Consider the following 26,802-nt stretch of genomic DNA (forward strand, 5'->3'; position numbering starts at 1 on the left):
TTTCAAAATTAAAGATCAATGTTTTAAAAAAAAATAACGGACATAGAAATTTTGAAAAATAATGGTCAAAAAATTTTGAACTTGTTTTGAACTTTGGAAATATTTTTTGAAAAATAACGTTTAGAAATTTGAACATTGGAAATATTTTTTGAAAAATAACGGTCAAAAAATATTTGAAAATTTGAACTTGTTTTGAACTTTAGAAATATTTTTTGAAAAATAACGGTCAATAACTATGTCTCAAAATATCTCCCACCGTATTTAAAATACTCTTGCTTAATGTCCTGGTAGTAAAGGAAACATCAATATAATTTAGAATAAAACAGAAAAAAACTTTATTAACAATAAAAAAAACTTTTAATTAATCTCCATTTCTATATCAGACCAAATCAGCTCGTCTTCATTCGTTTCATCATTTTTGTTCCGCGATGTATTTTCTGCTGTTTCAAACTCATCGTCAGCTGTTGCCTCAAGAGAAGTACTTGCTGTGGTTCCTAATGCCATAATTCCGTTCATGGCGGTTCTGTTGTTTGGATCTAAATTGAGAACTTTTGTATACTGCTCAAGTGCCGATGATAGATTTTTACTTTTTGCGTACAGATCAGCCAGCATTAAACTAATTTTAATATTTGACACAATTGATGACGTCTTTTCAAGTAACTTTATGGCTGCTTTTGTTTCCTTATCATCAATTAAGACTTGTGCTAGAAAGAAGACAGCCTTAACATAAAATTCATTTAGTTCCAATGCCCTGTACAGATAAATTTTCGCCTTTTCCTTGCTTATTGGAGTTTTAAGGAATGTTGATGCTGCAATAGTTAATGTTCGTGGACTCTCACCAAGTAATTTTAATGTCTTTACTGCTTGATTCTGAGCATCTCTTCCTTTTTCTGTTGCCATTAATATTTCAATGATCCAGCGATGAACTTCAAAACGGTATGGTTCATACTTCAATGCATTTCTGAGACTTACTAATGCTTCATTTGGTTTTTTATTACCATGAAGAATTTTCGCGTTAAGGATCAAAGCATCAACATTTTTATGCTGATATGTGGACAGCACTCGATTAATAAAATATTGTGCTTTATCGAGTTTTAAGGAACAATACAAGTAAGTCGCGAAGACAAACCAATTAGTTGAGGAATATTCATATGGAAATAATGATGACGGCTTAAGCATCTGTTCCAGTTCTTTAGGTTTCTTAAACATATTACATAGAAGTGCATATTTTTGAACGCCTAGCTTCATGTACGGATAAATGTCATAGGATCTTCTTAGATAATGATAAGCACGTTCGTAGTCTCCAGAGAAATAGAAAGCTTCTCCAATTAATGCCAATATTCTAGGATTGGACTTTAAACAATCTATTGACGCAAATGTGATGATGGCTTCCGAATATTTCCTATTATGAATTTCGGACAGACCTTTAATATAAAGATTTAGCCATTCAAATGATGATCCTTCCGCAGACGTTGTATTAATGACCAATGAATTCACTTCATTTCCTTTCACTCCCATATTTAGCAATGAATCAATGCATTCTAGGGCAAGTGGACATCGTTTGATGATTTCTTTATTTAATGCAATTAAATTCTTATCACTGCCGGATTCACATTGCTGGATTACTTTGCACATCAAGAAGTTGACTTTTGCCGGTCGAGGCTTTGTAATAGACTGTAAAATTGAATATGCTTCTTTTGGTTGCTGGTTCTCAACTTGACACTTTGCAATTCTATACTTTAACTCATTCTCATTGAAATTTTCAATTACACCGAGTATTATCGACTGATCTTTCACATCTTTAGTATAATTAAAGTTTAATGGATCTATCAAAGCTTTCCTAAGCAACAGAGCTTCCTCAAATTGTTTTTGGGCTTCCGTGTAATGCTTCATTTCCCATAGGCTTAAAATGAATTAAATAGACATTAAATACTGATCTTGTGATAAAGACACTAAGAATACTTACGAATTTCCATTAATAATATACACAACAATAAGAATTTCAGGAGTCAAGTTGAAAATGTCTGGATTTGACAAATAAAACTGAGCCAAATTGTGACAATTTGAAAAAAGCTCCTCCTCATACAAATTATACAAATGATTAAATGCACTCATCTTTATAGATTTAATAATAAAACCACTTTTTTTCTTAATTAAAAATTTTTGTATTTTTTAGCGCATTTTTAAAAATTTGTTAGCGCAATTTTCGAAAAACTTGTTTACATTTGGGAGCTTACGAAAGCACTTTGTTCGTTTGTTTGGCTGACTATTATTCTGACATCGGAGAGAACTTAGATTTATTTATATTCACGCCAATTGAATTCTTTTACCTCAATTTCATCGAATTATCATGTTATCCAAGCAATTAAAAGTTTAAAACAATGGTTAAATTTCAATACAATCATAAAATTTAAGCAACCTTTGCAAAAAAATAATTTTTAACAAAAGAATAAAAAATTTAATTCAAAGATTTATTATGGCCAAGTCTACGACTATTCGACAATAAATTTGATATAATAAATTAAAGTACCGAAAATTAGAATGGATGTTTAGTCAACTTTCTCGAAAAAGGAGAATTCCGTTATATGACAGCAACATTGATTTTAAAATAATTAGATTGTAACGGACGTATGGCAATATATTTTGCATTAGAAATTCAAGTAGCTGAAAAGGAAATGGAAGTTTGATAGCGTCCACTACATTTTTTACCAAAAGATAACAGAAAAAGCAGTCTACATTATATACTATGAATAGTGAGTCATGTCTTGCTGCTTTGTTGAACCTTATTAATACGAGAGGTGCACCCATGCGAATAATGAGCGATAAAGATGCTTATTTCACTGACGGTAAGAACCTTCAACAGGAGCAGTAGAATAAGTAAAGTAATCCTAAATGATAAGTTCCTGAAATAAAGTTGCAGATATCACGAAAAAACAAGTCTATATTACAAATTTTTTGTTTTTTTTAATTAATAATATATTATTACATTACCAACATGTATAGTCTACATAAAGTTATATTTAACACTCTCGTTAAATTTCTAAAAACACGATTTAAAAAAATCATTTCATATCATTTCTTAATAATAGAATTGTCTAAAAAACAGTTTTAAGGCATTTGCTATTTAGAAATCTAAAAATATTTGCTAAATCATCTCCATCATCAGATCAAATGGATTAGGTGTATTTTCGATCAAAAAGTTAGCGGATGTTCTCTCGACTCTCTTTTGAGCAAGTGGTTTGATGTCATTCTTTCGTTTTGATTTCTTGACCTTTTTAATTTTAATCTTCTTCTCGTCCTCGATTTTCTTGGCATCACCAATCAAGCCAGTACAATTGACTGATCCACAGTAGCAGTTTGTTTTCAGATTACTGACAAATTGCATTTGATAGTCAAAAGTAAGCTCCGTACCCTAAAAAATAAATTTAGAAATTAATTAAAATTGCAACGTATTTTCGGAATTTGAATTGTTTCAAATCATTTTGAACTTTAACAGTTCAAAAAAAATTTAAAACAATGAAAACCGTTAAATTTTAAAAATCACTTAATTCCAATACTTACAGCTTGAATGAACTTTTTGCTGAATATCCCGATCCTTGTATTTCCGTCGACTGTTACTTTTCGTGTTTCACAATTAGGATCACAAGAGTGATTGAGAAAACGTGACTTGTTTGCATAAAATTCAGCGTCAACAAACAAATCACTTTCTACAGTCAAGAAGTAAAATTCTCGTTCCTTTCTCTTGATTTTTCCATCCATACGACGATGAAGCTCCGCATTATCAATCAATTCACCAACATACTCGATAATAAACGTATCAGGCTCAATGTCATTGACACAAACTGCACCAAAACCGCGACTTTTTGTCTTGACAATTTTGATCTCAGTATTTTCCCTATTTCGAAGCTTTTGATTCTGACATTTAGTTCCACTTGGACATTTCTTGTCGCATTCGAAATTTAACAGCATATTGATACAATTACTATTTTTACCACAAGGCGATGCATCATTTGGATTACAGTCACAAGTTTCCAATGCATGATCAGCAATCTTTTTGAGCTTAACTGGCGGAACTGGACGATTCTGAGTGATTTTACTGTAAAACTTTGGCTTTGTATCTTTTTCAATTTTCTTCTCATTTTCAGCATTCAAAATTCTCTTCATTTGATCAGCTTCAAGCAAGGCTAACTGATATAATGAATCCAAACGCTTATTTCCACTTTTTGTATTTGTGTAAATATCCTCAGTTTGTAAGTCATAAGGAAATACCCGTTCACAAGTTGCAAAGCAGAAATCATTACTTCCGAAAAATCTAATGCAAAATTCACGTTCAAATTCTTGTCTTTTTAAGATTTGATGAGGAACTGTCCATGGTAACATAACAAATCCAGGCCACCAACGGTAATTACCTAGTCGTGCCCAAACAATTGTATTATAAAGTGGCAATCTTCCATCTAAGCATTCATCGCACATAAATACATCATCATTATCCTGATATTTTTCACCCAAACAATCCTTATGAAATGCATTTGGACATCCTTCACAACAAATCAATTCGCCACCTTTAGTACAGATACTGCACCAATCAATATTTAGTGGCTTAAATTTACTCTTATACTTATTTCTCTTGATTAGTTCCTTTTCAGATTTATGTCTAGGGCAAATGATTTGTGTTCGAGTCAAAATTTGTGTACCGGCTGGAACGCAGCCTATTTCAGCATGATATGAAGCTACACATTGCATACATTTTGCAAGACCTCCATTCTTATTGATACTCTTTGAATGGCACGTATGGCAGTAATGTTGTGGACATGATCCACGATTTTTAGGCCAATGATTAAGGCATTTTTCATGATAAAACTGCTTACATTCAGGATTTGTGCAATTGAATACTTCCTTCTCATCCTTTGGCACATCTTGATGACATACAAAACATTGCTTTTCATTCTTAATACATGATGTGCATGTATAAAAAGCTTTAAGGCTCTCTGTCACAATTATATCATCACTGTCACCAGTTTTATGTCTAAACTGTTCTTTTCGCCACTCAATTTTTTCAAAGCATGACTCATGATACCAATTAGCACAATTTTTTCCGCTACACCGATAAGTGGGTTGTTCACCTTTCTCCAAACATTTTGTGCATGCCTTACTTTTTGATACGTTTCTAAATGGATAATGAACATCTTTAATATCGGAGAGGAATCGTTCCTCGAGCGTTTCTTCTCTTTTAATTTTTGGCTTCTTTAATGCTGGAGAATTCGACCGCTCATCATCAAGCTGTACATTCTCATCTACGCTGCTTATGTCCTCAATTTCTTCCTTAATTTCATCAAATTTACGTTTTCTGCCAATTGTTCTTGTTGATAATCTTCTATTAAGATTATCTTTTAATTCTTCTGGTTCCTCAATTTTAATTAATGGTTTTTCCGACGGTTCAGGCTTAATTTCCTTTTTGATGACAATTTCCTTCTCTTGAACTTCCACACTTTCGTCGTATTTCTTTATTGTTCTAAAGAATAATTTTAAGTTTTCTCTAATTGGATTCTCATCTACCGATTGATCAATGTATGCTTCTAGTTCCTCTAATTTTGTAAACTTTTTTTCTAGCTCTGTAATTTTATCAAGTAAATTAACTCGATCGCAAATTGGAAATGCCTTAAAACACTTTGCTTGCTCAATTGCTCGACGACATGATTTCTTAAATGCCGTGATTTTTGATCTCTTAATTCCTCGAACTTGTGTAATTTCATGCCAAAATTCTTCGATTCCTTCGAACTCGAAAACATTTCTTAACGGTAAATATGCTGTCAATCCATTATAATTAAAATATTTAACAAGTACTTTGTTGCTTGATGGATCAGTTTCTGAAGGATAAATTAAACATGGAAACCAGCTTGTTTGTCTAAATGATCCCCATACAATTTCTCCAATATACACTGTGCTTGCCTCATCGATTGATTCTTTACTCACTGTTTTTAACGATTCAATTGTATTAATTGAGCTCAATGCACTGTCTGTATCTGATAATTCCGAATGCTTTTCTTTCGAATGTTCTGTCTCTAAATCGCCAGTAGACGAACAATCCGATGTTATATCCACTTCCATATTTGATTTCATTGTGTTATTGTTGATGTTTGTGATGTAATCTTTGGAATCTTGTTTATCATCAATTTCATTAGTACTTCCATTTTCTTTCACTTCCAGTTCAACATCTTTGCTATCCATCTCATGACTTTCATCCGATTGTTTTGTATCTAAAAAATAACATAAATTTTTACTGGATTATTAGCATAACGCATAACCTGGTTTTTTTAAAGATCATAAATTATGAAATAGTTTATAACAATCTCATTGTGTATTTATCATTGATAAAGTTTTAGACCAAAATTAATGAGATTCGTACCTGATATGAATTTATTTAACAAATCCTGTTTGGATTTTCTTTGCGTTTCAATTTCCGCGCCTTTAGTCATTTTCACTGATTTTTCTTAGTAATCTTGATAGCTCTTTATGATTAATTTAATTCACTTAATGCTGATGACTGGATTTATATATTATTAATAGTATTATGCTGTGTAAACCATAATTTTAATTAATTCTATTTTTTTGACGCTGAAATTTCCTCACACAGTTGTTGTAAAATGTTTTGAATTTTCTGCGACCGTTATGAAAAGACTGTATGAGAATTTCCATGAATATGCCCAATTTATCTAAAAATTTACTACCTGTGTATATCCTTAACTATTTACAAATTCTTATTTGATATTTACGTTAAATATAGCAGGTAAAACAGCAAAAACTATTTAATGTTTTGTTTGTAGAATAACATTTTTGAAATTTTTGAATTTTATGCAAATTTTTGAACTTTGATTTGAACTTCAATTCAAATTTGAATTTTTTTGTTTAACGTTTTTTCCTCAAATTTCAATAAAATTTTAATTTATTTAATAAAACATAGCAAAATATATAATGAGCAAGATGTATTTAGTAAATTTAGGTAAAATACAGTTTGGGCGATATGAAAACTGTGGAGGATATAAGCTGAAACCCCCATAGACAAAAAAAAAGTTGAATTGTGAAATGTAACAAATTTTTATTTTAAATATTTGACAGATTAGGACACGTTACTAGTAGTAGAAGCAACAAATTCTAATTAACTAAATCTTATATGATAGGAAAATTATATTTTTAGTTGAATATATAAAGAAAATTAAGAGAAATAATGAATTCTGTTCAATCAACTTTCATTTGTGAAAATTATATATTTTCATCAGATTTTGACTCTGGAAACTTGTTTAAAGTGGAATTACTTCGGAAAAACAGTAAGTAAATCAGTGAAGTGTGTGTCAAAAGTGTCAAATTAAGAAAATTGTGAAAAATTCGACATTCCATTGTATTGTGAAACTTTCTAAAGATCTCGATCGAAAAAATCGATTCCACTGGATCTAATTTGATATTATAAGGCATAGAAACAACACGGCACTAAATAAATAGTTCTTAATGTAGTTCAATGTAACATTTAAATATTTCAGTTTAGTTCCATCTGAAAAACTATTTTTCTCTTGACATATTTTCACATAAGCCATAAGCTATTTGCGATTGCTGATATATTTTATTATATAAAATGCTTATACTCTACATTGAATGCAATAATTAAATCGCTTCTTATTTATTTTTATAGCTATTTCTATTCCTGATTCCGTGCAATCAAATGAACCACCACAAATTGTAAATTTAGTTCCAACGACCTCAAAAGAGCGACAAGTTGACATAGAATTTAATCTATGGACAAGACCCGATAATTTTTGTGGACTTAGTGGAACGACAATTCTAGAAAGTTCGAAAAAAGCTTGTCGGAACTTGGAATGTAATGGGTCATGTGGAAATTTACATCACGGAAATCGTACTTGGTTTTTCTTCAGGTACTACTTGCTACTTAATTCTTATAATAAAACAATAAGTTTAGATTATTTATTTATATATTCAATAACTGTGAATATATTTGCAGCATTTGTGGCGGAGAAAAGAATCAATTGGTGAAACTAAATTTAGTTAATTTGAATAAGCAAGCAAAACTATTTAGTCAAGGAATGCATCCTGTTATGAGAAACGGGTTGAGTGGAAAATGGGAACGTACTAAAGAGAAACCCACATTTCAGTTAACGGACGAAAATTTCACTTTGTCATTTTGTCATCGCACATCAGAGAATCTTGAGGATACAACATTTTATGCTTTTACGTTCCCATTTACATACACTGAACATATTCATGCACTCGATAATTATGACAGAAAATATTTAAAGGACGTAGATGAATTGGACTTAATTGTTAAAGAACTTAATCAACCAAACAAGGAAAAAATTGTGATTGATATGAACCAGACTGTGAATAATTTTTCACAAGATCCAGGAGCTTGTGAGAAAGAAAGATCTCAATTTAGTCTAACAGGCGAAGAAGCAAATGACGGATCGTTTATGCAGGACGTAACAGAACGAAGTCTTACATCATCGATTGATGAAAATACTTCAGATTCTATGCAACAATTATCGAGCTTAGTCAATAATGTCAAGATTGAAAAGGCACCGGATAGTTTACCAACAATTACCAAAACTATTAATGTTGAAGACATGAAAAATGACATTTATTACTGTCGTGAATTGCTTATTAACTCCGTAGAACAGAGACGTGTAGACATTCTAACAATAACCAGCTTTGATGGAATCGAAGATGAACGTGAGGATAGACTGAAAAATCTCTTTCCTGACATCACCACACCAAGAAGTCATAAATTCAAGAATAAGAAAATCATATTCATCTCATCTCGTGTACATCCCGGTGAGACACCATCAAGCTTTGTTCTTAACGGATTTCTTAATTTACTGTTAGATCGCAAAAGCCAAATTGCTGCAACGCTAAGGTACGATTTATTTATTTAAGTTCCTAAGGATTCTAAAGATTTAAATTAATTAATTTACAGAAAAATGTATGTGTTCAAAATAATTCCCTTTCTCAATCCTGACGGTGTCTACAATGGCTTATACCGATCAGATACACTTGGACATAATTTGAACAGAGTTTATCTTAATCCAAAATTGGATAAACATCCATCAATTTATGCAGTGAGAAAGCTTATAAGATACTACCATTATGGCTGTGATAAAGCAGAAGGTGAAAATGAATCAATTGATATGGAATCGAATTTAATGTCAATGAATGAGAATATGCCATCGGATGAGGCAAATGACTATGATTCGTTAGGTTTAGATGGTTTTAAGGATGATAATTCAAAGAAAGTTGTGAATGCTGATGAAAGTGGTTCCGAGAATTTTATAAGTACCGATACATCATCGTGTGACAAAAAGCATATCAGCAATATAAATATGAAACCAAGATGCAATGTTAACAAAAAGTTAAAGGAAACTGCAATGACTGTTAGAAATATGATGAGCAATGACCGTAAAAACTTATCTAAGGACGATGCAAAATTAAATCATCATTATAAGCACATGATAAGTCACTATAATTGTGAGAAATCAACCGAAAAGCTGATTCACATGAACAGTCAGAATCAACAGAACTTAAACATAAGTCTTGACTTTCGCATAAAAACTGACGACAATGGTGAAAAGAGTATTGTTGAGGAAAAAACTAATTTATTTTTGTACCTTGATTTGCATGGTCATGCTTCCAAGAAAGGTTCGTATTCAGTGTCTGAGACATATCAAAACATTATGTAAGCATGAATAATTCATACTTAATTATTTCAGGTGTTTTTATGTATGGAAATCATTTGACGAATATTATGGAATCTGTGGAAGTAATGTTACTACCCAAATTGATGAGCTTAAACTGCCATCATTTCCATTTTGACGCGTGCAATTTTAGTGAAAGGAACATGTACTTAAAGTGAGTAAAGCTTAAACAGGAAATAATTTTTAAACAAATATTAAATTCAACAGAGGAAGACGTGATGGGTTGTCCAAGGAGGGATCTGGAAGAGTTGCAATATACAAGGCAACAGGCCTAATCAAGTGTTTTACGTTGGAAAGTAATTACAATATGGCTAAATGTGTCAATATTTTGCCACCTAAAGGAAAGGAAGTACTGTCAAAAATGCACAATCTTGTTCCACCGAAGTTCACTCCACATATATTTGAGGAAGTTGGCAGGGCTTTAGGTAAGTTGTCAAATGCAATACTTTGGGATGCGCACTATCATCGTATAATACGCGCGTAATTTATTATTGAAAAATGCGCATAATACACATAAACTTTTCAAAACATACAAAATTCACTATTTATTTAGGTCCATCACTGCTCGACTTGACAAACTCGAATCCACTGAGCAGAATTCAGAACTCTGAATTTAGATCACTTCAAGGACTACGAAATGCATTAAAGAATGAAATAAATAGAGGCATGTCACGGGCAAGGGTAAATAAGGTAAATTATTTTCATACATGTTCATCTAACTAAGGTCACGTCCTCATTTTGTTAATAAAAATAAAACTTTTCAGTTTTCTAAAATGCCAAAAAAGAGGCAAACGAGTGTCATGTCGGCAAGTACATCAATCCAAGACACGTCTAAGGAAAATGATTGTATCAAGCCTTCGTCATCATCATTAAATGTCCCGATCTCAATAGCCTCATCATCATCATCACAAAATTCTCATCCACAAGCAATGAAATCTCAAATTTCGTCTGTTCTAAAAGTGACACCACCGAATAAAAGCGGAAGCAGTAAGATTCCAACGTTTCTAAAGAAAGATTCTTTAGTGAATAAGAAGAAAATCTTGAGGGAAAATATCACGACTGCCCTGGTAAATCAGATACCACACAAGAAAATAAGAGTATCAAGTTCAAGTAACAGCAATCCAATTAACTCGAATACGGAAAAAGAATCATCAAGCTGTTATGTTAACGACTCGGAGATGCCTTGTTGCTCAAGATCAACATTTATTTATCAGAAAGCTCCTTCTTCTCCATCCAGCTCATCATCAAGCTCAAATGGTCAAATGAAGATTACAACATTCATGCCAATTAAGAAAGTTGGTGTTGTAAAGTACGGGACCAATAATAAATCAGCAAGCACTCTTAAGAAGGGAAGGAACTTGTTGGAACATCAAAGTACAACTGATAATTCAATGAGTGCACCAACCTTTCATTCGCTATCTGAAAAGCTGATAAAGAAGAAGAAGCGTTTACTAAAATCAGAAACAACTTTGAAACGAAAAAAGTCTAGACCACAAAAACCGCTAGTATAAAATGTAGGACTTGCCTTTTAAAATAACTAATTTCAAAGATTTAAAACTGCGTGATAAAATCAACGGTTTTTTAAAATTTGAAAATTATTAGATTTTCAAAAAATTATTTTTGGTAAAAATGAAGATTCAAATTTTTGAAATTCGTTATATTAATAGACATTCAAAAAGTAGTTAATAAATGAATTATCTTATATTGTTCACCATTTTAATTATTAATAAATGAATCACGAAACATAATAATATTTTGTTTTGTTTATCAGAACAGAAAATCTACTTGGCATGTTTCTTTACTCCTTAGTATTTTCAATACTAACATTTTTAGTCCATTGTGTTGTGAGATTGCATACTTTTAAGGCTCATATTTTGTGGACAATAATTTTATTCCTCCTGAAAATTCGAAGCAAATGGTTTTTAAGTTTCTATCTAATTTGTGTCAAAAGGTGAGTATTAAACAAATTAGAGTTGTGTCAATTAAATTTCTGAAAATATGCTAAAAAATAACGGTCAAAAATAATTTTGAAAAGCATTTTTAGCCATGATTTCTAGAAACCAGAACCAAAAGTCTGTCCATCTGTAGAAAATGTACAGCCTGAGAACTTACAAATGAATAACGTATATCTAGACTCAGTCAGTTTATCCTTTAGAATAATGTATTAGGGTATGGAAAATAATAGTAAAGAACTAAGTTACAATCACCTACTTAATAATGCGTTTAAATATCACAGCACTCATCATCTTTCTTACTTGTTTTAGTGTCAACAAATAAAGAGAATTTTGGAAAAGAAAAATAATTCTCGATAATTAATTTAACCTTTGACTCCAACGATTCTGTCAGTATGCAGACAGCTGAAGATGATTCTCTTAGTGAGAACGAGGAGAATACGTCAGATCTGAAAGGATATCTATTGAAGTGGGTCAATTATATCCATGGCTGGCAAGTTAGATTTATTGTTTTGAAAGGCAATACATTAAGCTATTATAAGTCATCTGAAGACAGTGATTTTGGATGTCGAGGTGCGATATGCTTAGAGAAGGCTACAATCAAAGAGCACGAAATTGATGAGTGCCGATTTGACATTTCTGTTGAGAATGTTGTGTGGTACCTTAGAGCTGACAATCTTGATGATAAGAGGAATTGGGTGGAAGTGCTTAAATCCTATAGAGTATGTTCCTATAGTTCATTTCAAATGAGTATAAATAGTTGACTGTATGTTTTATTGATTTTTGTAAACTAATTAACAGATACCCGATGATGAATCTACACAATTAAAAAGACATGGGAGTTCAATGTCAATCGTATCTACAACACTATCAACGACTAGCGGAAATTCATTAAAACAGACAATTCGTGAAAAGTTAAATGAAATTGAAACGTATCGAGAAATATTGTACAATCAGATTGATGCTTTACAGAAGTTTTTTGATGCTTGTGCTGATAAAAACGGATTACTCAGTTCACTAGAGATAGACAATGGACTTAGAACATATGACTTTAAAGGGGAGGTAAGAATTTAATAACTTACATGATATGCGTGGAGGTTAATACATTTGTGTAATCTACATCATATATTTACTCAACTGTTTCTGTGTAATTGTTATCTTTTAAGGCTATAACATTTCGTGAAACATCTTCAGCAGTTTCGATTGCATTAAATCATTGCATAGAACAAATTTCACAGAAGGAAGAGAAATTCAAAGTGAAATTAAATAAAGAAATTGAGAGACGCAAGAAGCTTGAAGAGGAACTAAAGTATGTCTAATATAAAATGTCCTTAAATTGTGAATAGGTTGTTTTATAACAATGTGATAATTCCAGAGAGACTCAGGAAGAATTACGAAAAGCAAAGATGACACCAAATGGACCAGATTTTGAAGAGGAAGGACCATATTCAAACATTCCTGAAGATGAATTTTTTGACGCTGTCGAGACTGGATTGGAAAAAATCGAAGAAGTACAGCAAATTAGAGTTAAATTGAAGCTACAGAACCAACAATCTCAAATTGAATCTGGACAAATTGTTATCGAATCTATTGTGGACGATTTTGGAACGGGAAATAATGCAAAATACCATACACTTTGGCCAGAAATTGACAGTGTTTGTGTTGAGCAACTTAAGCATGCTTTGGAAGGAGTCAGTGATGATGGATGGCAGATATTTGCTGACGAAGGAGAAATGAAAATGTATCGGGTAAGATCCAGTAAACATTTCTCAATAATGATGCAGTGTTAATTTAAATTCTTTTTTAATTAGCGTGAGGAAGAAATTGAAGGCATCGTTGTGGATCCATTAAAAAGTTGTCATGTTGTTAAAGGATGCACTGCCAGGGAAATGTGTCATTATTTCTTTGATCCAAAATATCGCAATGACTGGGAAACGACACTTGAAGAATGTCAAATATTGGAAGAAATCTCTCCTGATACTTTAGTTTTCTTACAAACGCACAAACGCATTTGGCCTGCAAATCAACGAGACGCCTTATTTTGGTCCCATATGAGGTATTCTTTAATTAATTTTCTCTAAAATAACGATCTTTTATTTTTTGAATATTGAACTTTAGTTTAAATTTTTGAACTTTCGTTATATTTTAAATTTTTAAAATACGTTACCTAAAAGTTTTAATTTTATAATTTCTCAGAAGAGTAACAAGCAGTACAGATGAAAATGCACATGATGCATGGCTAGTGTGCAACCAATCAACAGAAGGACCAAATTACCCTGTAAGTCAAGATCAATAAGTTAATTTTACGATCAATAACAATATTTTTGTACATTTACAGCCCGCAAACCAAGGAAAATGCATTCGAATACATTTAAGAGTTATTTTATTATGTCAGACGATCATCAATCCAGAGAAATTAGGAAACTTAGACAATTTGACGCGAGATGACTTGACGTGCAAGATAACTTATTGTTCTGTCGTAAATCCAGGAGGCTGGATAAAACCAAATTTATTGAGAGCTGTTTATAAGAAGGAATATCCAAAGTTCTTAAAACGCTTTACCGGCTATGTTCTTGAGCAATCAAAAAATAAATCCATTAAATTTTAATCAGACTTTAACATTTAAAAGAAAAAAAAACTATTTTAGTCAAATGGATATTATGAATATTATTAATAAAATCTCACACTTATATTATTTTTTATATCAACTCTACATTCAGGAATTTTTATTGCTTAATTAATTTACAGATTCATTTTCTCAAAAATTCTAGTCTAAAATTTTATATAATTAATTACCATCCATAATATCTCAAAATAGTATAATTAAAATACAAAATAATTTGATCAAAGACTAAGATGATGCTGCTTCCGTTAAAGGTGGCCAATTTGCCTTCTTTGTGAAAACTAAGCTGTTATTGTTGTTTGATGCATGCTCAGGCGAACGGTTGATTTCTTGTGAGCCTCGTTCACCATGTGACTGATATACAGTTGCTTGAGATAATGTTTCATATTGATTTGGCTTCTCTGAGTTTTCTAAAGCTGCTGATTGTGGTATTTCGTTGGGTGATTGGTTGTAAATACTGAAAATGGAAGTCAACTTGTTAATTATTCTGTACTAAATTTAACGGACATTTTAATTTTGAAAAATGTATCCTTTTGAAGTTCAAATTTTACATATCAAATTTTTTGAATTTCATTTGACCGTTATAAATTTGATGCATTTTGAAGCAACTAAACTTCAGTCTTAATTGGTATTTTCAAACCACTAACTGAGTCATAATTAGGGTTTTCAATCCCGGGATCCCGAATACCGGGATCCCGGGATTCGGCTCGATTTTCCAATACCGAAATCCCGGGATTAAAATTTCGGTATTCCGGTATTACGGTATTGAGAAATTTATAGGATTTTCTAGGGTTTCTGATGCCGTTAACGAAAACGGAAAACGGGCCGTTTTTTCGATAAAATAAAAACGGAAAACGGCCGTTTTTTGCTAGCCGTTTTTCCGTTTTTTAATATGACTTTTTCTCTGAATTTTTGGAAAATTTTCAAAAATTTTATTAATTCTTCGACTCAAAAAATTTTTAAATAATTATTTAATCTAAGAAAATTAATTTTCGTCAATTTTTTTGGCCTGCGGTATACTTTTAGAAGTAAATTTTTCATGTACATATCTTGGCAAATCAAAAAGGACTTTAATTTGAATGCAACGTATTGTTTCCCTTCCATTAAAAAAACGGACCCGTTAACGGCCGTTTTTTAGAAAAAAACGGAAACGGCCGTTTTTTAAAAATGCCGTTTTTCAGAAACCCTAGGATTTTCAATTTTTTTTATTCAATATTCAAAATTGAAAATAAATTTTTCGCAAAGAAAAAGTTTATCCTGAACTTAAATTGTTCATTGGCTCTAACTTTTGATTAAAAATTGAAAATTTTGACTAAAAAACGATTAAAAATCTTTTTTACAATTTGTTCTACAATATCTTGTTGTACTTTTTCAAGACTGGTTCAAGACGGTCTGATTCAATAACAAATCATCGTTTTCATTAGATTAGTTATTTCTCAACTGATTAACATCAATTTTTCAGTTCATATCATTAGAGACGTTAAAATTTGTCGGGATTAGGGTTTTGAATAGCGGAACTGATTTGTATGAAATATTGATATTCAATACCGATATTGAAATCTTTCCAATGAAAATTCTAGTCGGAATTAACCCCGAATATGAAAGCCTGGAATCTGTCTTTACATATGAATCAATATGAACTTGAAACTTATTTAAAGTAGAGCTAAAGAAGTCAGTTTTTGAATTAGATTCATTTTTAAATGGCAATTCAACCTCAATTTAATTCAAATTTAGTTAGTTTCAGTTGTTTTGAACCGTTTTGAGCATAATTTGATACCGGATTTTGAGTAAATTATAATATCAGTATTGATCCCGGGATCCCGGGATCCCGGGATTGAAATTTCTCAATACCGTAATCCCGGGATTGAGATTTTGGTCCGGTATTGAAATCCCTAGTCATAATGCAATAATTATAAAATTCAAAATATGCATCAATAAAAACAAGTTAATTTACTCTCAAAAAAGCACCATGTCATCTATTTTAATTACCTTGCATCATTATTGTTAATTAATGGAATATATTCAGCAGGTTGATAATGATACGTGTTTTGGAATAATCCATAATCTGCAGTTCCGTGCCAGCCAGGTGCATAACTAAAATTACTGAGTCCCATATTGCTATAAATTTGATGCGATGGCGATAATGATGATGGATAATAAAGTTGATGAGTTTGTGGAACTGGTACGACTGGAGATGCCTGTGATGTATAATGTGGCGATACACTTCCTTGAAACTCGGCCGACTGATATTGCTGTTGATTTTGAGGTGTCAAATGATGATAAGTGGCCGACGGCGATGGAGTAGCATAAGGCGAACTTGGAGATCTTGTTGGCGAAATATTTTGTATCCCTGTAGGCGGTGTTGGTGATGAAGTATTTCCAACATTTGGAGTCATTTGATTTGTCCAATAAGAAGCACCAGATGTAGTTGATGTAGACGGTTGCCACGTCGACGAAGGATATGTTGAGAATGATGATGAATTGGTTGTTTCCAAAACTGTATAATCTTTTAGTGACAAAAAGGAGAAAACATGAGGAATGAGGCATAATTTATTACAACATAAATCATAATCCTTGTACAATAAGTCTTACTTGGTGTCGCATTCTGGTTATATTGCGGAGAATGATTTGATGGTGGTGAATGTTTATTAACAACTCGAACAGGTGTGGGTTTCTGTGTTGGATATGGTGTTGTACGATATGATGTCTTATTAGTTATAGCAGCTGTATACTTTTCTGAATTCGTATAAGACGTTGGACTTGCAGTGAATGAATTTGGAAAATACCAGCCGCCGCATGTGGCCGATTCACGGCTATAAATTGAGTCTGGACGTTCCTTGGCATCGAGAAATGCTTTTGCGAATGGATTGTATTTAATTTTCAAGGATGTTACTTCCTATAAATGAATTGTTTGATTATTTTTTATGTTCATGGATCTTTTGGGGTTATTCATAAGTGACGTCAACTGTCCAAGCACTCTTTGGCAGCGTAGTACATGGAGTAGTAGACGTCATATGTGAATGACCCTCATTCAATAAAAAATGTCAATGCTTACCTCATTTTGATAGGCTGTGACGGCAATAAATTGAGTTTCAGGAAATGGAAACGTGACCTGAGTTTTTTGTTTGTGTATCGGAAATAAGAAGAAGAACTAAATTGGATGACATTTCTTTATATTATAATTCAATGCTCACCACTTGTCGTTGTTCACTTCCAACGCGGACAACATGAACACGTGGTTCATATTTATGTAAGGAATTAAGCATAATTTGGCCATTTCCATTTGTTTTATTTGTTAATTTAACTTTTGCGAATGAAATCGGTTCCTTCATCCAATGTGCACCAAAATTTGGACTTTCAGGATGAAAATAGACGGGATTATTAGGGGCTGCTTCTGCTTTACCTCCAGGTACCTAGTAAGATGTAAAAAGTTTTGAAATCTTCATTTAGATACAGAAATAATGACTATGAACTAGAAATAATATGCAGTTTGAGTGACTATTCAATTAACACATGCATTTATTTCGTGCACAACTCGTTAAGCATGCCGTTGTTTCTACAAGGCGTAGAAAAATTAGCAGAAGTAATTAACACTGTGAGCCTCTATGTGTCTAATCGATAATCTTTTTCTCGAATTAAAAATAAAGGCAGGCAGCTTACCCATTCTCCATTTACGTATTTCCATCTGTAAAATAATAATGAAAATATCAAACATACAGTACAGCTTTCTAGAAACAAAAACAATGCCTTCATACCTGTGCGAATCAATTTGAACGAATTCTAACAATATTGTGTACATGGCAGCTGCATCTAATCCTGATACGCTGATTTTAACAACGGGAAACATGCGGCGACCATTTTTAGTAACAATCATTTCATTTGTCAAGTTTTGGAACCGACACCAAAGATCCCTTTCATCTGTGACATAAACATTTAATTAGGAAATCAGTTATGGATGTATAGTCATCAATACACTCACCTAAATTGACCATCAAGTTTCTCTCCATATCCAAACTTTTACTCAGACTCGATAAATTGACTAAAGATGGTGACGTGTCTGTATTAAGCTTAATCATTTTATGGTCATTCGATCTATCATTATCATCTAAATTTGACATTGTATTTACGTTTTGCGGTTCAATTGTTGATAGAATATATGATGTTGTCGTTGTTGTCATTGCATGTACGCTAGCTGTAAATGAGTCATTAATAGTATTATTAGATAGATGGAATTGACAGTCATGTTGAGAATTTTCATATGTTCCTGTGATAATGCAACACATTACATTTGCCCCAAACTTGAATATACTGATGTACCGCGTGTGTGAATGGAAAGTGATAAATTTCATGTGTAATCTTTAATTTATTAAATGGACGAAAATGAATTTTAATGTGCTATTTAAAATGGTCAATATTTAAGATTTTAATTTTCACTAAATTACTAAACAGCGCGACTTTTATTGCAGGTCAATTAATATAGGAACATTAGAAGTGTGCCATATTGTGTGTGTGATAAAACAATATTGCCAACTATTAGCACGTGATAAACAGATTTTTTTGTGATAAAAACAATGTTGGGCTATCGACGGAAATATTTGACCGTTAAATAATTTTTTGAATTTTTTTGAACTTTGTAGATTTTTGCAATCAAAATGTTTTTTGCCATTTTCTAGCTTAATTTGAAGGTTTTAGTAGTTTTGAATGCTTGCAGCAACAGCATTGTCAGCTTCATCATAGTATAATTTATAATAAAGTCCATTTTTTTATGAGATTTCAGCTGATTTTCAATGAATTTTAATTTCATTCTTTTTGTAAACAATTCTAAAGTTCAAAAATGGTGGTGAATAAAATTTAAAATTTAGAAAACCGTTAAAATTTCATTCATCAAATTTTCATCTAAGAAACCATTTAAAATCATTAAATGAGTCGACAAATCACATAGACATAAAGTTTATGAATGAAAAAGTCCAATTCCGTCGACATGTATCCAGTAGAAAGAAATAAAAGGCAAAAGCAGCATGTATGGAGGCATGTTATACACGTGTGGTGTGTGGGACTACATCTGATGTTTATAAAATTATTGACACTACTGTTTCTAATTAATTATCATTTTACAATTTTATAGATGCACAACGTAAATTTAACACATTTTCATCGTGGCTCTTATATGGCCACATTATTATAGGATAGGATGGGAAATAAAAATGGAAATTAAGTAAGAAGTTAAAATGTGTGAAAGATCCCGAATTTCACACATTCATGATTATAACTGATGATAATAGAGTAAGTCCATTATGAATATTAATAATTTTTAACTATTTTATTATTAAGAGGAAGTAAAGCTTTTATTGGCAATAGTCGAAAAAATAAAATTCCCGGTCTGTGTATCTGTCTGTGTGACATTATGGGAAATTGTGTAATTAAAAACTTTCAAGTATAAAAACGAACATGATGTTTGCTGGCCCCGTCCATTCGTATGTTTGTCCACGAATTTCAAATATTAAAAAAAGCAATGGAAATATTATTTTATTGATATTCTTCCATAAACATTGTAAAAAAAGAAGATACAGTTTGTTGATATAACGAATAACTCTGTTGAATGTTAATTTATTTACTTTTTCAATATCGCTGGTGATCTAGATGTGTCCATAGACATTTCAAAATGGCTGTTGTGAGTCCATTATACATCAAAATTGAATGGAAACTTTAGTGCTGTATACTTTTATTTATGTTAGAAAAACGTGATCTCAATTTCGTGGAAAATGTGGAAGAAAAACAAAAAATGAGAAGCACTTCATGCTGAAGAAGATGGAATGGACAACACAAAAATATGAAACGTTCATTAAAAAATGAAGAAATTCATTGGAATCGTGGCTGGTTCATTAAATTTTTCATAAAAGATTTTATTTAAAGCTGATTTCAACAGAAAAAAGAGGTTTCACAAACAGGTTACACAATTAAAATGTAAGCACACACAACAGCACATGATCACTCATGCCTTAAGTATTTTAATTTATATTTGGGATGTTTCTTCTTTATCATTGCTTCGTGTTTGTCTATTCCATTAATTCGTGACTTGAATGTTTGCGGGGCCATTTTTTTCTTCATTCAATGCTTTTTATGCCAATACCTCCATTGAGTTCGACTTATGGCTTATAAAAGATCTCTTCAATTTTTGTTCCATTACAACCGAGCAATCGCTCGCTTTGCTTTGTATGTTTACTTTTTTAAAGAAATATATAGACATGAATACACTGGTTGTATTTGATCACTTCGTTTGGTTAAATGTTAAATTGGAGATATGATGGACAGTCTTTTTTTTTCTTAATATTTGATATTCATCTTGACAAGAAGAAGTTACAGTTTCAATATTATTTTACATTTTTTTTTTCAACAAAGAACATGGCTGTGCAAATATTTTAAAAAGATGCATGAAGTCTCAACAAAAAGTATCGTTATTATTATTCCTCGTTGTGCCATTTACTTATGAAGCACATCACGCGCTTATATTCTCTCGCGAAGAAATATGCATTGAGCATTCCGCTGTCATTTTTTTGTACGAATGATAAATTTGTCTATTTTTAGCGGGAATAATTTTGAATTTATAAATTCTTTGAAAATGATTTTAAATTTTTGAAAATTGTTGAATTTTGAATAAGTTTGGAATGAATTGAATTGGAAAGATATTTTTGCAGTATGCGCTAACCCGAATACCATAAATCGGTGAATCGATCAAAAATCCTTTCTCAGGTTGAAGTGACTCTGGCGTGTCGCTAGTAAGGAAACCATGGCAAAGCCATGTCAACCTAATATCAGATTTTGAATCCGATTAACCGACTTGTGCTATTCTAGTAACATCCATGAATGGTTTCTTTTGATTTTTTCGTGCTTATCATATTTTTTTATCGTTTACTATTAGTATTATTAGTGCTATTATCATTATTTCATACTTTAGGATCTTTATCCCAACTGGAAACAGGTCAAAATTAAAAAGCAACTAACTATAAATTACTGTTTAAAGTAAAATAATAAGAAATTCTTATCATTTCCCAAAAAATTGCAATTCAATTGCTTTAAATGAAAACCATTTCAAGGCTTATAACATTTAAAAATTTAGTCTGAAATGCACACGCCGTAGAAAAATCATAAAAAAAAAGATACTCTCTTACTAAAGCATGATTTTTGCTTAAAGACATATTATTCTGAATCTAAAATCACAAAATACAGAGAGAGACAAGTGAACATGTGCATGTTCTCAATATTATTTCAAATTCAAGGCCGTATAATTTCTGATACATTTAGTTTGAAAAATCTTATAAATTATCAAGAATTTGTTCGGTTTTTGTACTGGTGATTTACCTTCAAATCAACCGTGAACAATTAATTTGGAAATTTGCGTAACTCTTAAAGCATATTTTTGCTAATTTTTTTGTAAGAGTAATTCTATGATACAACAGAATCTACTGTCGATCGTGCCATTCCTACTTGCGTTTTGAATTCTTCTCATCACAGCGCCAGATCCATACCTCATTATTATTATTATATTAATATTTAATGTGCAATTTTGTTGATTCGATCTGTTCGGAATCGAACCCACGTCTCATAATAGAAAGATTCACAAATTTTCGGTCTTATTCTAGAACATTCGTCTATAATGATCTCAAAATTGTAATGACAAATTCGTCTACATATACAATTACTTGATACCCAGATAAACTCTACTCCATCATCACAATCAATTTTGCAAACATACTTTGATTCCATTTTTAAGTCAGATAATTTCAGATGTAAGCAGAGAGAAATTTAAAAGCTGAACAACAAAAAAATAATCAATAACTGAACTTTGGTATCTAACAATAGAAATTCATTTCTTTATTAATATATTGTGCCTCATAAGTAAATGCGTTATATAGCTCTATAATTCCAAAGCAGCAAAAAAAATTAAAGATTGGCCGAATAATATTATAATATTTCGACATTGAAATGAAAAGAACTTTTAATTGAACAATAAGACGCTTTTTCTTTACAAAAAAACTCATTTTTTTTTTTGTTTTTCTTCTGAATCCATAAAATAAAAATTGTTGAATTGAATTCCTGAATGGATCGGAATTAAGCGATGAAAAGATTTTTCTTGTGTGTTTCAGGCGGCATAAAATAAATAAATTAGTAGACCCCATGTACATATAATACACGTAAAGATTTCATTTGAAAAGGTATAGAGACGAAAAACCGCTTTACTGGCCAAAGAGTAAGTGAGTGAGAGAGAAGGAAAATAAAAAAAAATAAAGACAACAAAAGGGAAACAGACGTGGAACTGAGCAAAGAAACACCGAATGAATTTTTTTTTTGGAGTTGAAGAGTGGCAATAAAGTCATAAAAGCTTTAAATTTTTTGTTATTGTTTCTCAATCCAGAATCTTTTTTTGCCCAAATAAATCTCTGATTTTTCCTACTTCTCCTTTAAGACACAAAAAAACACAGAATTGTGCAGTAAAATAATAATTTGAATGAGAACAATGGATATTCTGTTCCATACGAAGGTAAAGATATTGTAAAGTGTAGGGCTTTAAAACCTTAAGTAAAGTACTGGCTAACATTTTAGAGTTTGTGTTGACACAATATATCTTAAAATTAAAAGCATTTAAGTGCCTTGATACTGTGTGACTTTATGACATTGAACATGAGCGGCAAATTGTATTATAATTTATTGTCTTGATTTGTTGGTCAAAAGATGCTGTTAATGTCCCTTTTAATTTAATTTTTGAAGGATACACAAAAGTGGTTATCTTAAGTAATTTGATTTGTTAACAACAAGTCAAGACGTAATATGATTACTGCCTTGATGATTGTGAATCTGCTGTAATCAAGATAATTGCTGTACAGCTTTGTAAGTTAAGTAACTTAACTAAATAATGTAAAAGATGTTTATTGTTTGAAAATTTAAAACAGACTGAAAATTTATATGAAGGGGACTAACAACTTCAATTGGAAATCAACTAATTGAAGTTCAAAATACATTTTAAATTTTAAATGTCCGTTGATATATTCTAAAAAATGATAAAGTAAACGGCTTCTGGTAATAATCGAATTTAGGACTTTACAGCAGATACAGAGATTCACTACTTTACTTTAAATTATTTCTACCTTAAGATCTCTTATTTAACAACTTATTTAAAACTACTTTAAGTAATTCACGGACTGGAAACTCCCACAAAAATCCCATTAATTCCTGACATGATTCACTCATATTTGACGCAGATATCTCAGATCACCATTATTAATATTGATCGAAATTCCCTTCACTATTGTATGCACTTAAAATTGTCGTGATTTTCAATCAACCTTTTAAGATTATTAAGAATCACCAGATTTCTCTTATATTGGAATGATCTTGATGAAGAGTAATGGTCGTGACAATCTATATCACTTCTTAATTGGCATTGTGCTTCTTTATTTCTCAGAAAATTGATCCTCATTTTTGGCTCAAAAATTGTTTAATTAACATCTTATGGCTTCATGCGCGCATGTTCATTATAGATGTACACAAATGCTTTGGTTTAAGTTTTAGGAATTTTGAAATTAATTAAAATTTAAACACAATAAACATTTTTGAAAAATGACGTCACACACATGGTTCCTATGGTGAATAAACTGGAAATGAATTTTTCTTCTTAATTTCTAAGCGTTACGCACATGTTTTGATGAGAAAGCAGTAGCTTCTCTCTATAAATCATATGAAACGGTAGCACTATAAATTGATGAATCATGATTTATATGCAAAGCTTCATTTATGAATACATGGAAACTTTGAAGGATATAAAACAAATATTCCAACGATTGCTTATAACTTGATCAGATGTAAAGATTTTGATTCTTGTAGATAAAATTAAGAATAATGCAATAGACAAAAAGTCTTGATTTTTAATTTATCAGCTTAAAAGTTACAGAACTAACAGTTTTAAAGACGTCTATAGTTTGACCGATTAAACAAGCGCAATCAAAGCCTGATCAATAAAATTTTGATTCTTGTCCACATGGCGTTTGAATGAGAGAACTAAAGTTAAGAATGTCGTCTGTAGATTTTATTGATAAATCAATTAGTGCGAAACAAAAGACTTGTGAACAAACATCTTAATATGACTTGTTATATCTAAACATTTGAGAACGACACATTGCATCATGATGATTGTAGTTTTGATATGGCATTAGATGCGATTTGTATTAGAACTTAGAACTTGAATGCACGCTTAATAGCACAAATCGGTTAATCAATTAAAAACAGAACTCCAGGTCGTCATGACTCTTACTTAGTGCCGGATTTGTTTTAAATCGAATGACGCCGGCTTAGAAGTGGATTCTGGATCGATTAGCCGATTTGTGCCATTCAATTTGTTATCCCTTAAAATAGTCCATAAGTTTCCACGAGATTCTATTCTTGTGCATTATCAAAGTAACATATATCTCTCCCAAATCCAGATCATATCTTTGAATCAATTGAATCTCTTTAATTACCTCAATATTAAGTTTATGTTCTTGGAACCTATTTGAACTTGAACTAAATTTCACTTCTAACTTATGTTGCTTATTAAGTTAAATATTTTTGATTTTCGTAACACTTTTTTTGAATCACAATAGGCAGACTTTTAATTGCGGAAACTGTTTATAAGCGCTCGAATTTTTATGATTGAAAAGTTTCTTTCGATCAACAATGAAGACTGATTGATTAATGTTTCATAAGCACTGATTTGTTGGTTTGAAATCTTCTTGGATTTACTCTAAATTATTATTTTTTGTCTTATATCCTTAATCACTGGATTCAAATTATAATTAAAATTCACTTATAATATTGATCAAATAAGATGATCAGCCATGCTTGCAGATCTTTAAGGAATTTGTATCAATTTATTCTAATTATCACACGTCACTAATCATAGACCAAGCTTAAGCTTTAAAATCTTAATTTTTAAAATCACTTTTTTTTTCTAAGAAAAAAATCTTTGCATTCACTTGTCAGATACTATTGATTGAATAACGATCGACGTTTCATCACTGACTGAGCCATTAAAAGAGAGTGAGTGATGTGAGAAAAAAAGATTTCAAGAAAACAAAAAATTTACTCGGATTTGCTGTAGTAATAGTTGGTTATAGGTAACAAAAAAAAAATATATTGTATTTAATGCTTCGTGAACGAATGGAAAGAGCTCAACGCAAACTGAAAAAAAATATGAAGAACGTCAGTGTGCTTTTCAAATGGGGATCGTTTGGAATTGATGTTGAAATATTTGAGTTTTGATGAATTTTTGGATACATATTTTAAATTTTTTGATCTTATTTTTAGGATCGTCGCTTCATTGATTCATTTTATTTGCTACTTAGCTCTTGTACATTTGATGCTAGCATGGCAGCCATCTGGTCTTCAGTTATCTGTTAACTGCACCCTCGAGCTCAAAGTCTACTCAAATAATATGGGAAGCTCTAAGAGACAAAAAGTATTGTCATGAGTGTCCCGAAAATCACATATCAGCTGATCGAAAAAATCCGATCATAGGTCAACTTGGCACTGACTTGGTGCTCGATTCGATTTATTCGATCTCCATGATAGATTTTGGATAGTGAATTTATCATTTTCCGGCGATTAGGGATTTTAACTATTGAGCCATTCTAGGACTTTTGATGACTGTAGATCACCTATCAACTAGTTATCAGTCATTTGTATACCATGAAGATTAATCAGCTTGTAATAAAAAAAACAACCAGATTCCCTGCCTGATCCATGAAAAGTAACATGATAAAACCAAGGGGTGCATTCCGAGTATATCACGTTTGGCATGCGACTGGTTTACCACTTAAATGGAAGCTCTATCTTAGGCTGCTAATCATGTTAAGTTACAATAAGGACAATATCATCATAGCTGGACATATGGTTAAATAATCACAGTCAGTTACACTCAGGTTAAAATGAAATAAATCTGTGAAAAAGATGTGTACCAAAAAGTACAAAGCATCCCCATACAAAGATCGTTTTTAAAGGTGTTAATGAAGGAAAAATGAAACTGTATTACGAATGATGAAACTCTGGTGGTCATTTCAGGGCTGCTGTTACTAAATTATAAATGTACAATGCTCATTCGTGTTTGATGAATCCCTGAAATATAATTTCTCTTGAAAAGAACCGATATTTTATAAATCCAGTAAAAGATATTAGTGATGTATCTGTTGAAAGAAGCAGCGATGTATATTATTTTATTGATTTACAACAGCCAATCTTTCCAATGGATCAAAGAAAGCGACGATTTATAGCCACCATTTAAATCATCAAAAGAGTTCATCAAAGAACTTTTTATCATTCTACCGATATGCCGATATCCATCTATTCATTATTAAGATAAGAATCTCATCATTATGATGTTTTACATGGGAACATTTCTGACCTGGGAATGTAACAGACATCCAAAAAAAATCTCTCTTTGACC

The 26,802-nt window shown here is 31.4% G+C and overlaps 5 protein-coding genes across 6 annotated transcripts; 2 read left to right on the forward strand and 3 right to left on the reverse strand.

Moving 5' to 3' along the window:
• Window positions 1-311: 311 nt before the first annotated feature.
• On the reverse strand, window positions 312-2,173 carry APC7 (anaphase-promoting complex subunit 7). The gene is made up of 2 exons (XM_070653526.1): window positions 1,967-2,173; window positions 312-1,903 (listed from the first exon to the last, which is right to left on the reverse strand). The coding sequence occupies exons 1-2, from the start codon at window positions 2,113-2,115 to the stop codon at window positions 358-360; spliced, it is 1,695 nt and encodes a 564-aa protein (XP_070509627.1). The 5' UTR covers window positions 2,116-2,173; the 3' UTR covers window positions 312-357.
• Window positions 2,174-2,984: 811 nt separating this feature from the next.
• On the reverse strand, window positions 2,985-6,620 carry LOC139100728 (nuclear receptor binding SET domain protein-like). Its single transcript, XM_070653433.1, has 3 exons — window positions 6,407-6,620; window positions 3,562-6,257; window positions 2,985-3,412 (listed from the first exon to the last, which is right to left on the reverse strand). Exons 1-3 carry the CDS (start codon window positions 6,474-6,476, stop codon window positions 3,146-3,148), a joined length of 3,033 nt encoding a protein of 1,010 aa, XP_070509534.1. The 5' UTR covers window positions 6,477-6,620; the 3' UTR covers window positions 2,985-3,145.
• A 449-nt stretch (window positions 6,621-7,069) lies between these two features.
• On the forward strand, window positions 7,070-11,479 carry LOC139100834 (cytosolic carboxypeptidase-like protein 5). The gene is made up of 8 exons (XM_070653585.1): window positions 7,070-7,325; window positions 7,685-7,925; window positions 8,012-8,920; window positions 8,981-9,699; window positions 9,771-9,909; window positions 9,963-10,180; window positions 10,309-10,445; window positions 10,520-11,479. Exons 1-8 carry the CDS (start codon window positions 7,226-7,228, stop codon window positions 11,264-11,266), a joined length of 3,210 nt encoding a protein of 1,069 aa, XP_070509686.1. The 5' UTR covers window positions 7,070-7,225; the 3' UTR covers window positions 11,267-11,479.
• A 545-nt stretch (window positions 11,480-12,024) lies between these two features.
• On the forward strand, window positions 12,025-14,420 carry cert (ceramide transfer protein). Its single transcript, XM_070653569.1, has 7 exons — window positions 12,025-12,429; window positions 12,509-12,769; window positions 12,874-13,016; window positions 13,083-13,455; window positions 13,519-13,763; window positions 13,904-13,985; window positions 14,046-14,420. Exons 1-7 carry the CDS (start codon window positions 12,103-12,105, stop codon window positions 14,313-14,315), a joined length of 1,701 nt encoding a protein of 566 aa, XP_070509670.1. The 5' UTR covers window positions 12,025-12,102; the 3' UTR covers window positions 14,316-14,420.
• byn (T-domain transcriptional activator brachyenteron) lies at window positions 14,396-25,401 on the reverse strand. 2 transcript variants are annotated; one of them, XM_070653568.1, is made up of 9 exons: window positions 24,842-25,401; window positions 18,310-18,522; window positions 18,086-18,248; window positions 17,991-18,015; window positions 17,528-17,743; window positions 17,386-17,442; window positions 16,923-17,226; window positions 16,320-16,836; window positions 14,396-14,787 (listed from the first exon to the last, which is right to left on the reverse strand). In XM_070653568.1, the coding sequence occupies exons 2-9, from the start codon at window positions 18,506-18,508 to the stop codon at window positions 14,559-14,561; spliced, it is 1,710 nt and encodes a 569-aa protein (XP_070509669.1). In that variant the 5' UTR covers window positions 18,509-18,522; window positions 24,842-25,401; the 3' UTR covers window positions 14,396-14,558. The 2 variants fall into 2 exon arrangements, with proteins under 2 accessions (XP_070509669.1, XP_070509668.1); XM_070653567.1 differs by having other exon boundaries at window positions 14,397-14,787; window positions 17,525-17,743.
• Window positions 25,402-26,802: the final 1,401 nt, after the last annotated feature.

The sequence above is a fragment of the Chironomus tepperi genome, unplaced genomic scaffold (genome assembly GCF_022539635.2).
Source record: "Chironomus tepperi strain 1889 unplaced genomic scaffold, CSIRO-AGI_Ctep_v1 contig_68, whole genome shotgun sequence".
Lineage (NCBI taxonomy): Eukaryota > Metazoa > Arthropoda > Insecta > Diptera > Chironomidae > Chironomus > Chironomus tepperi.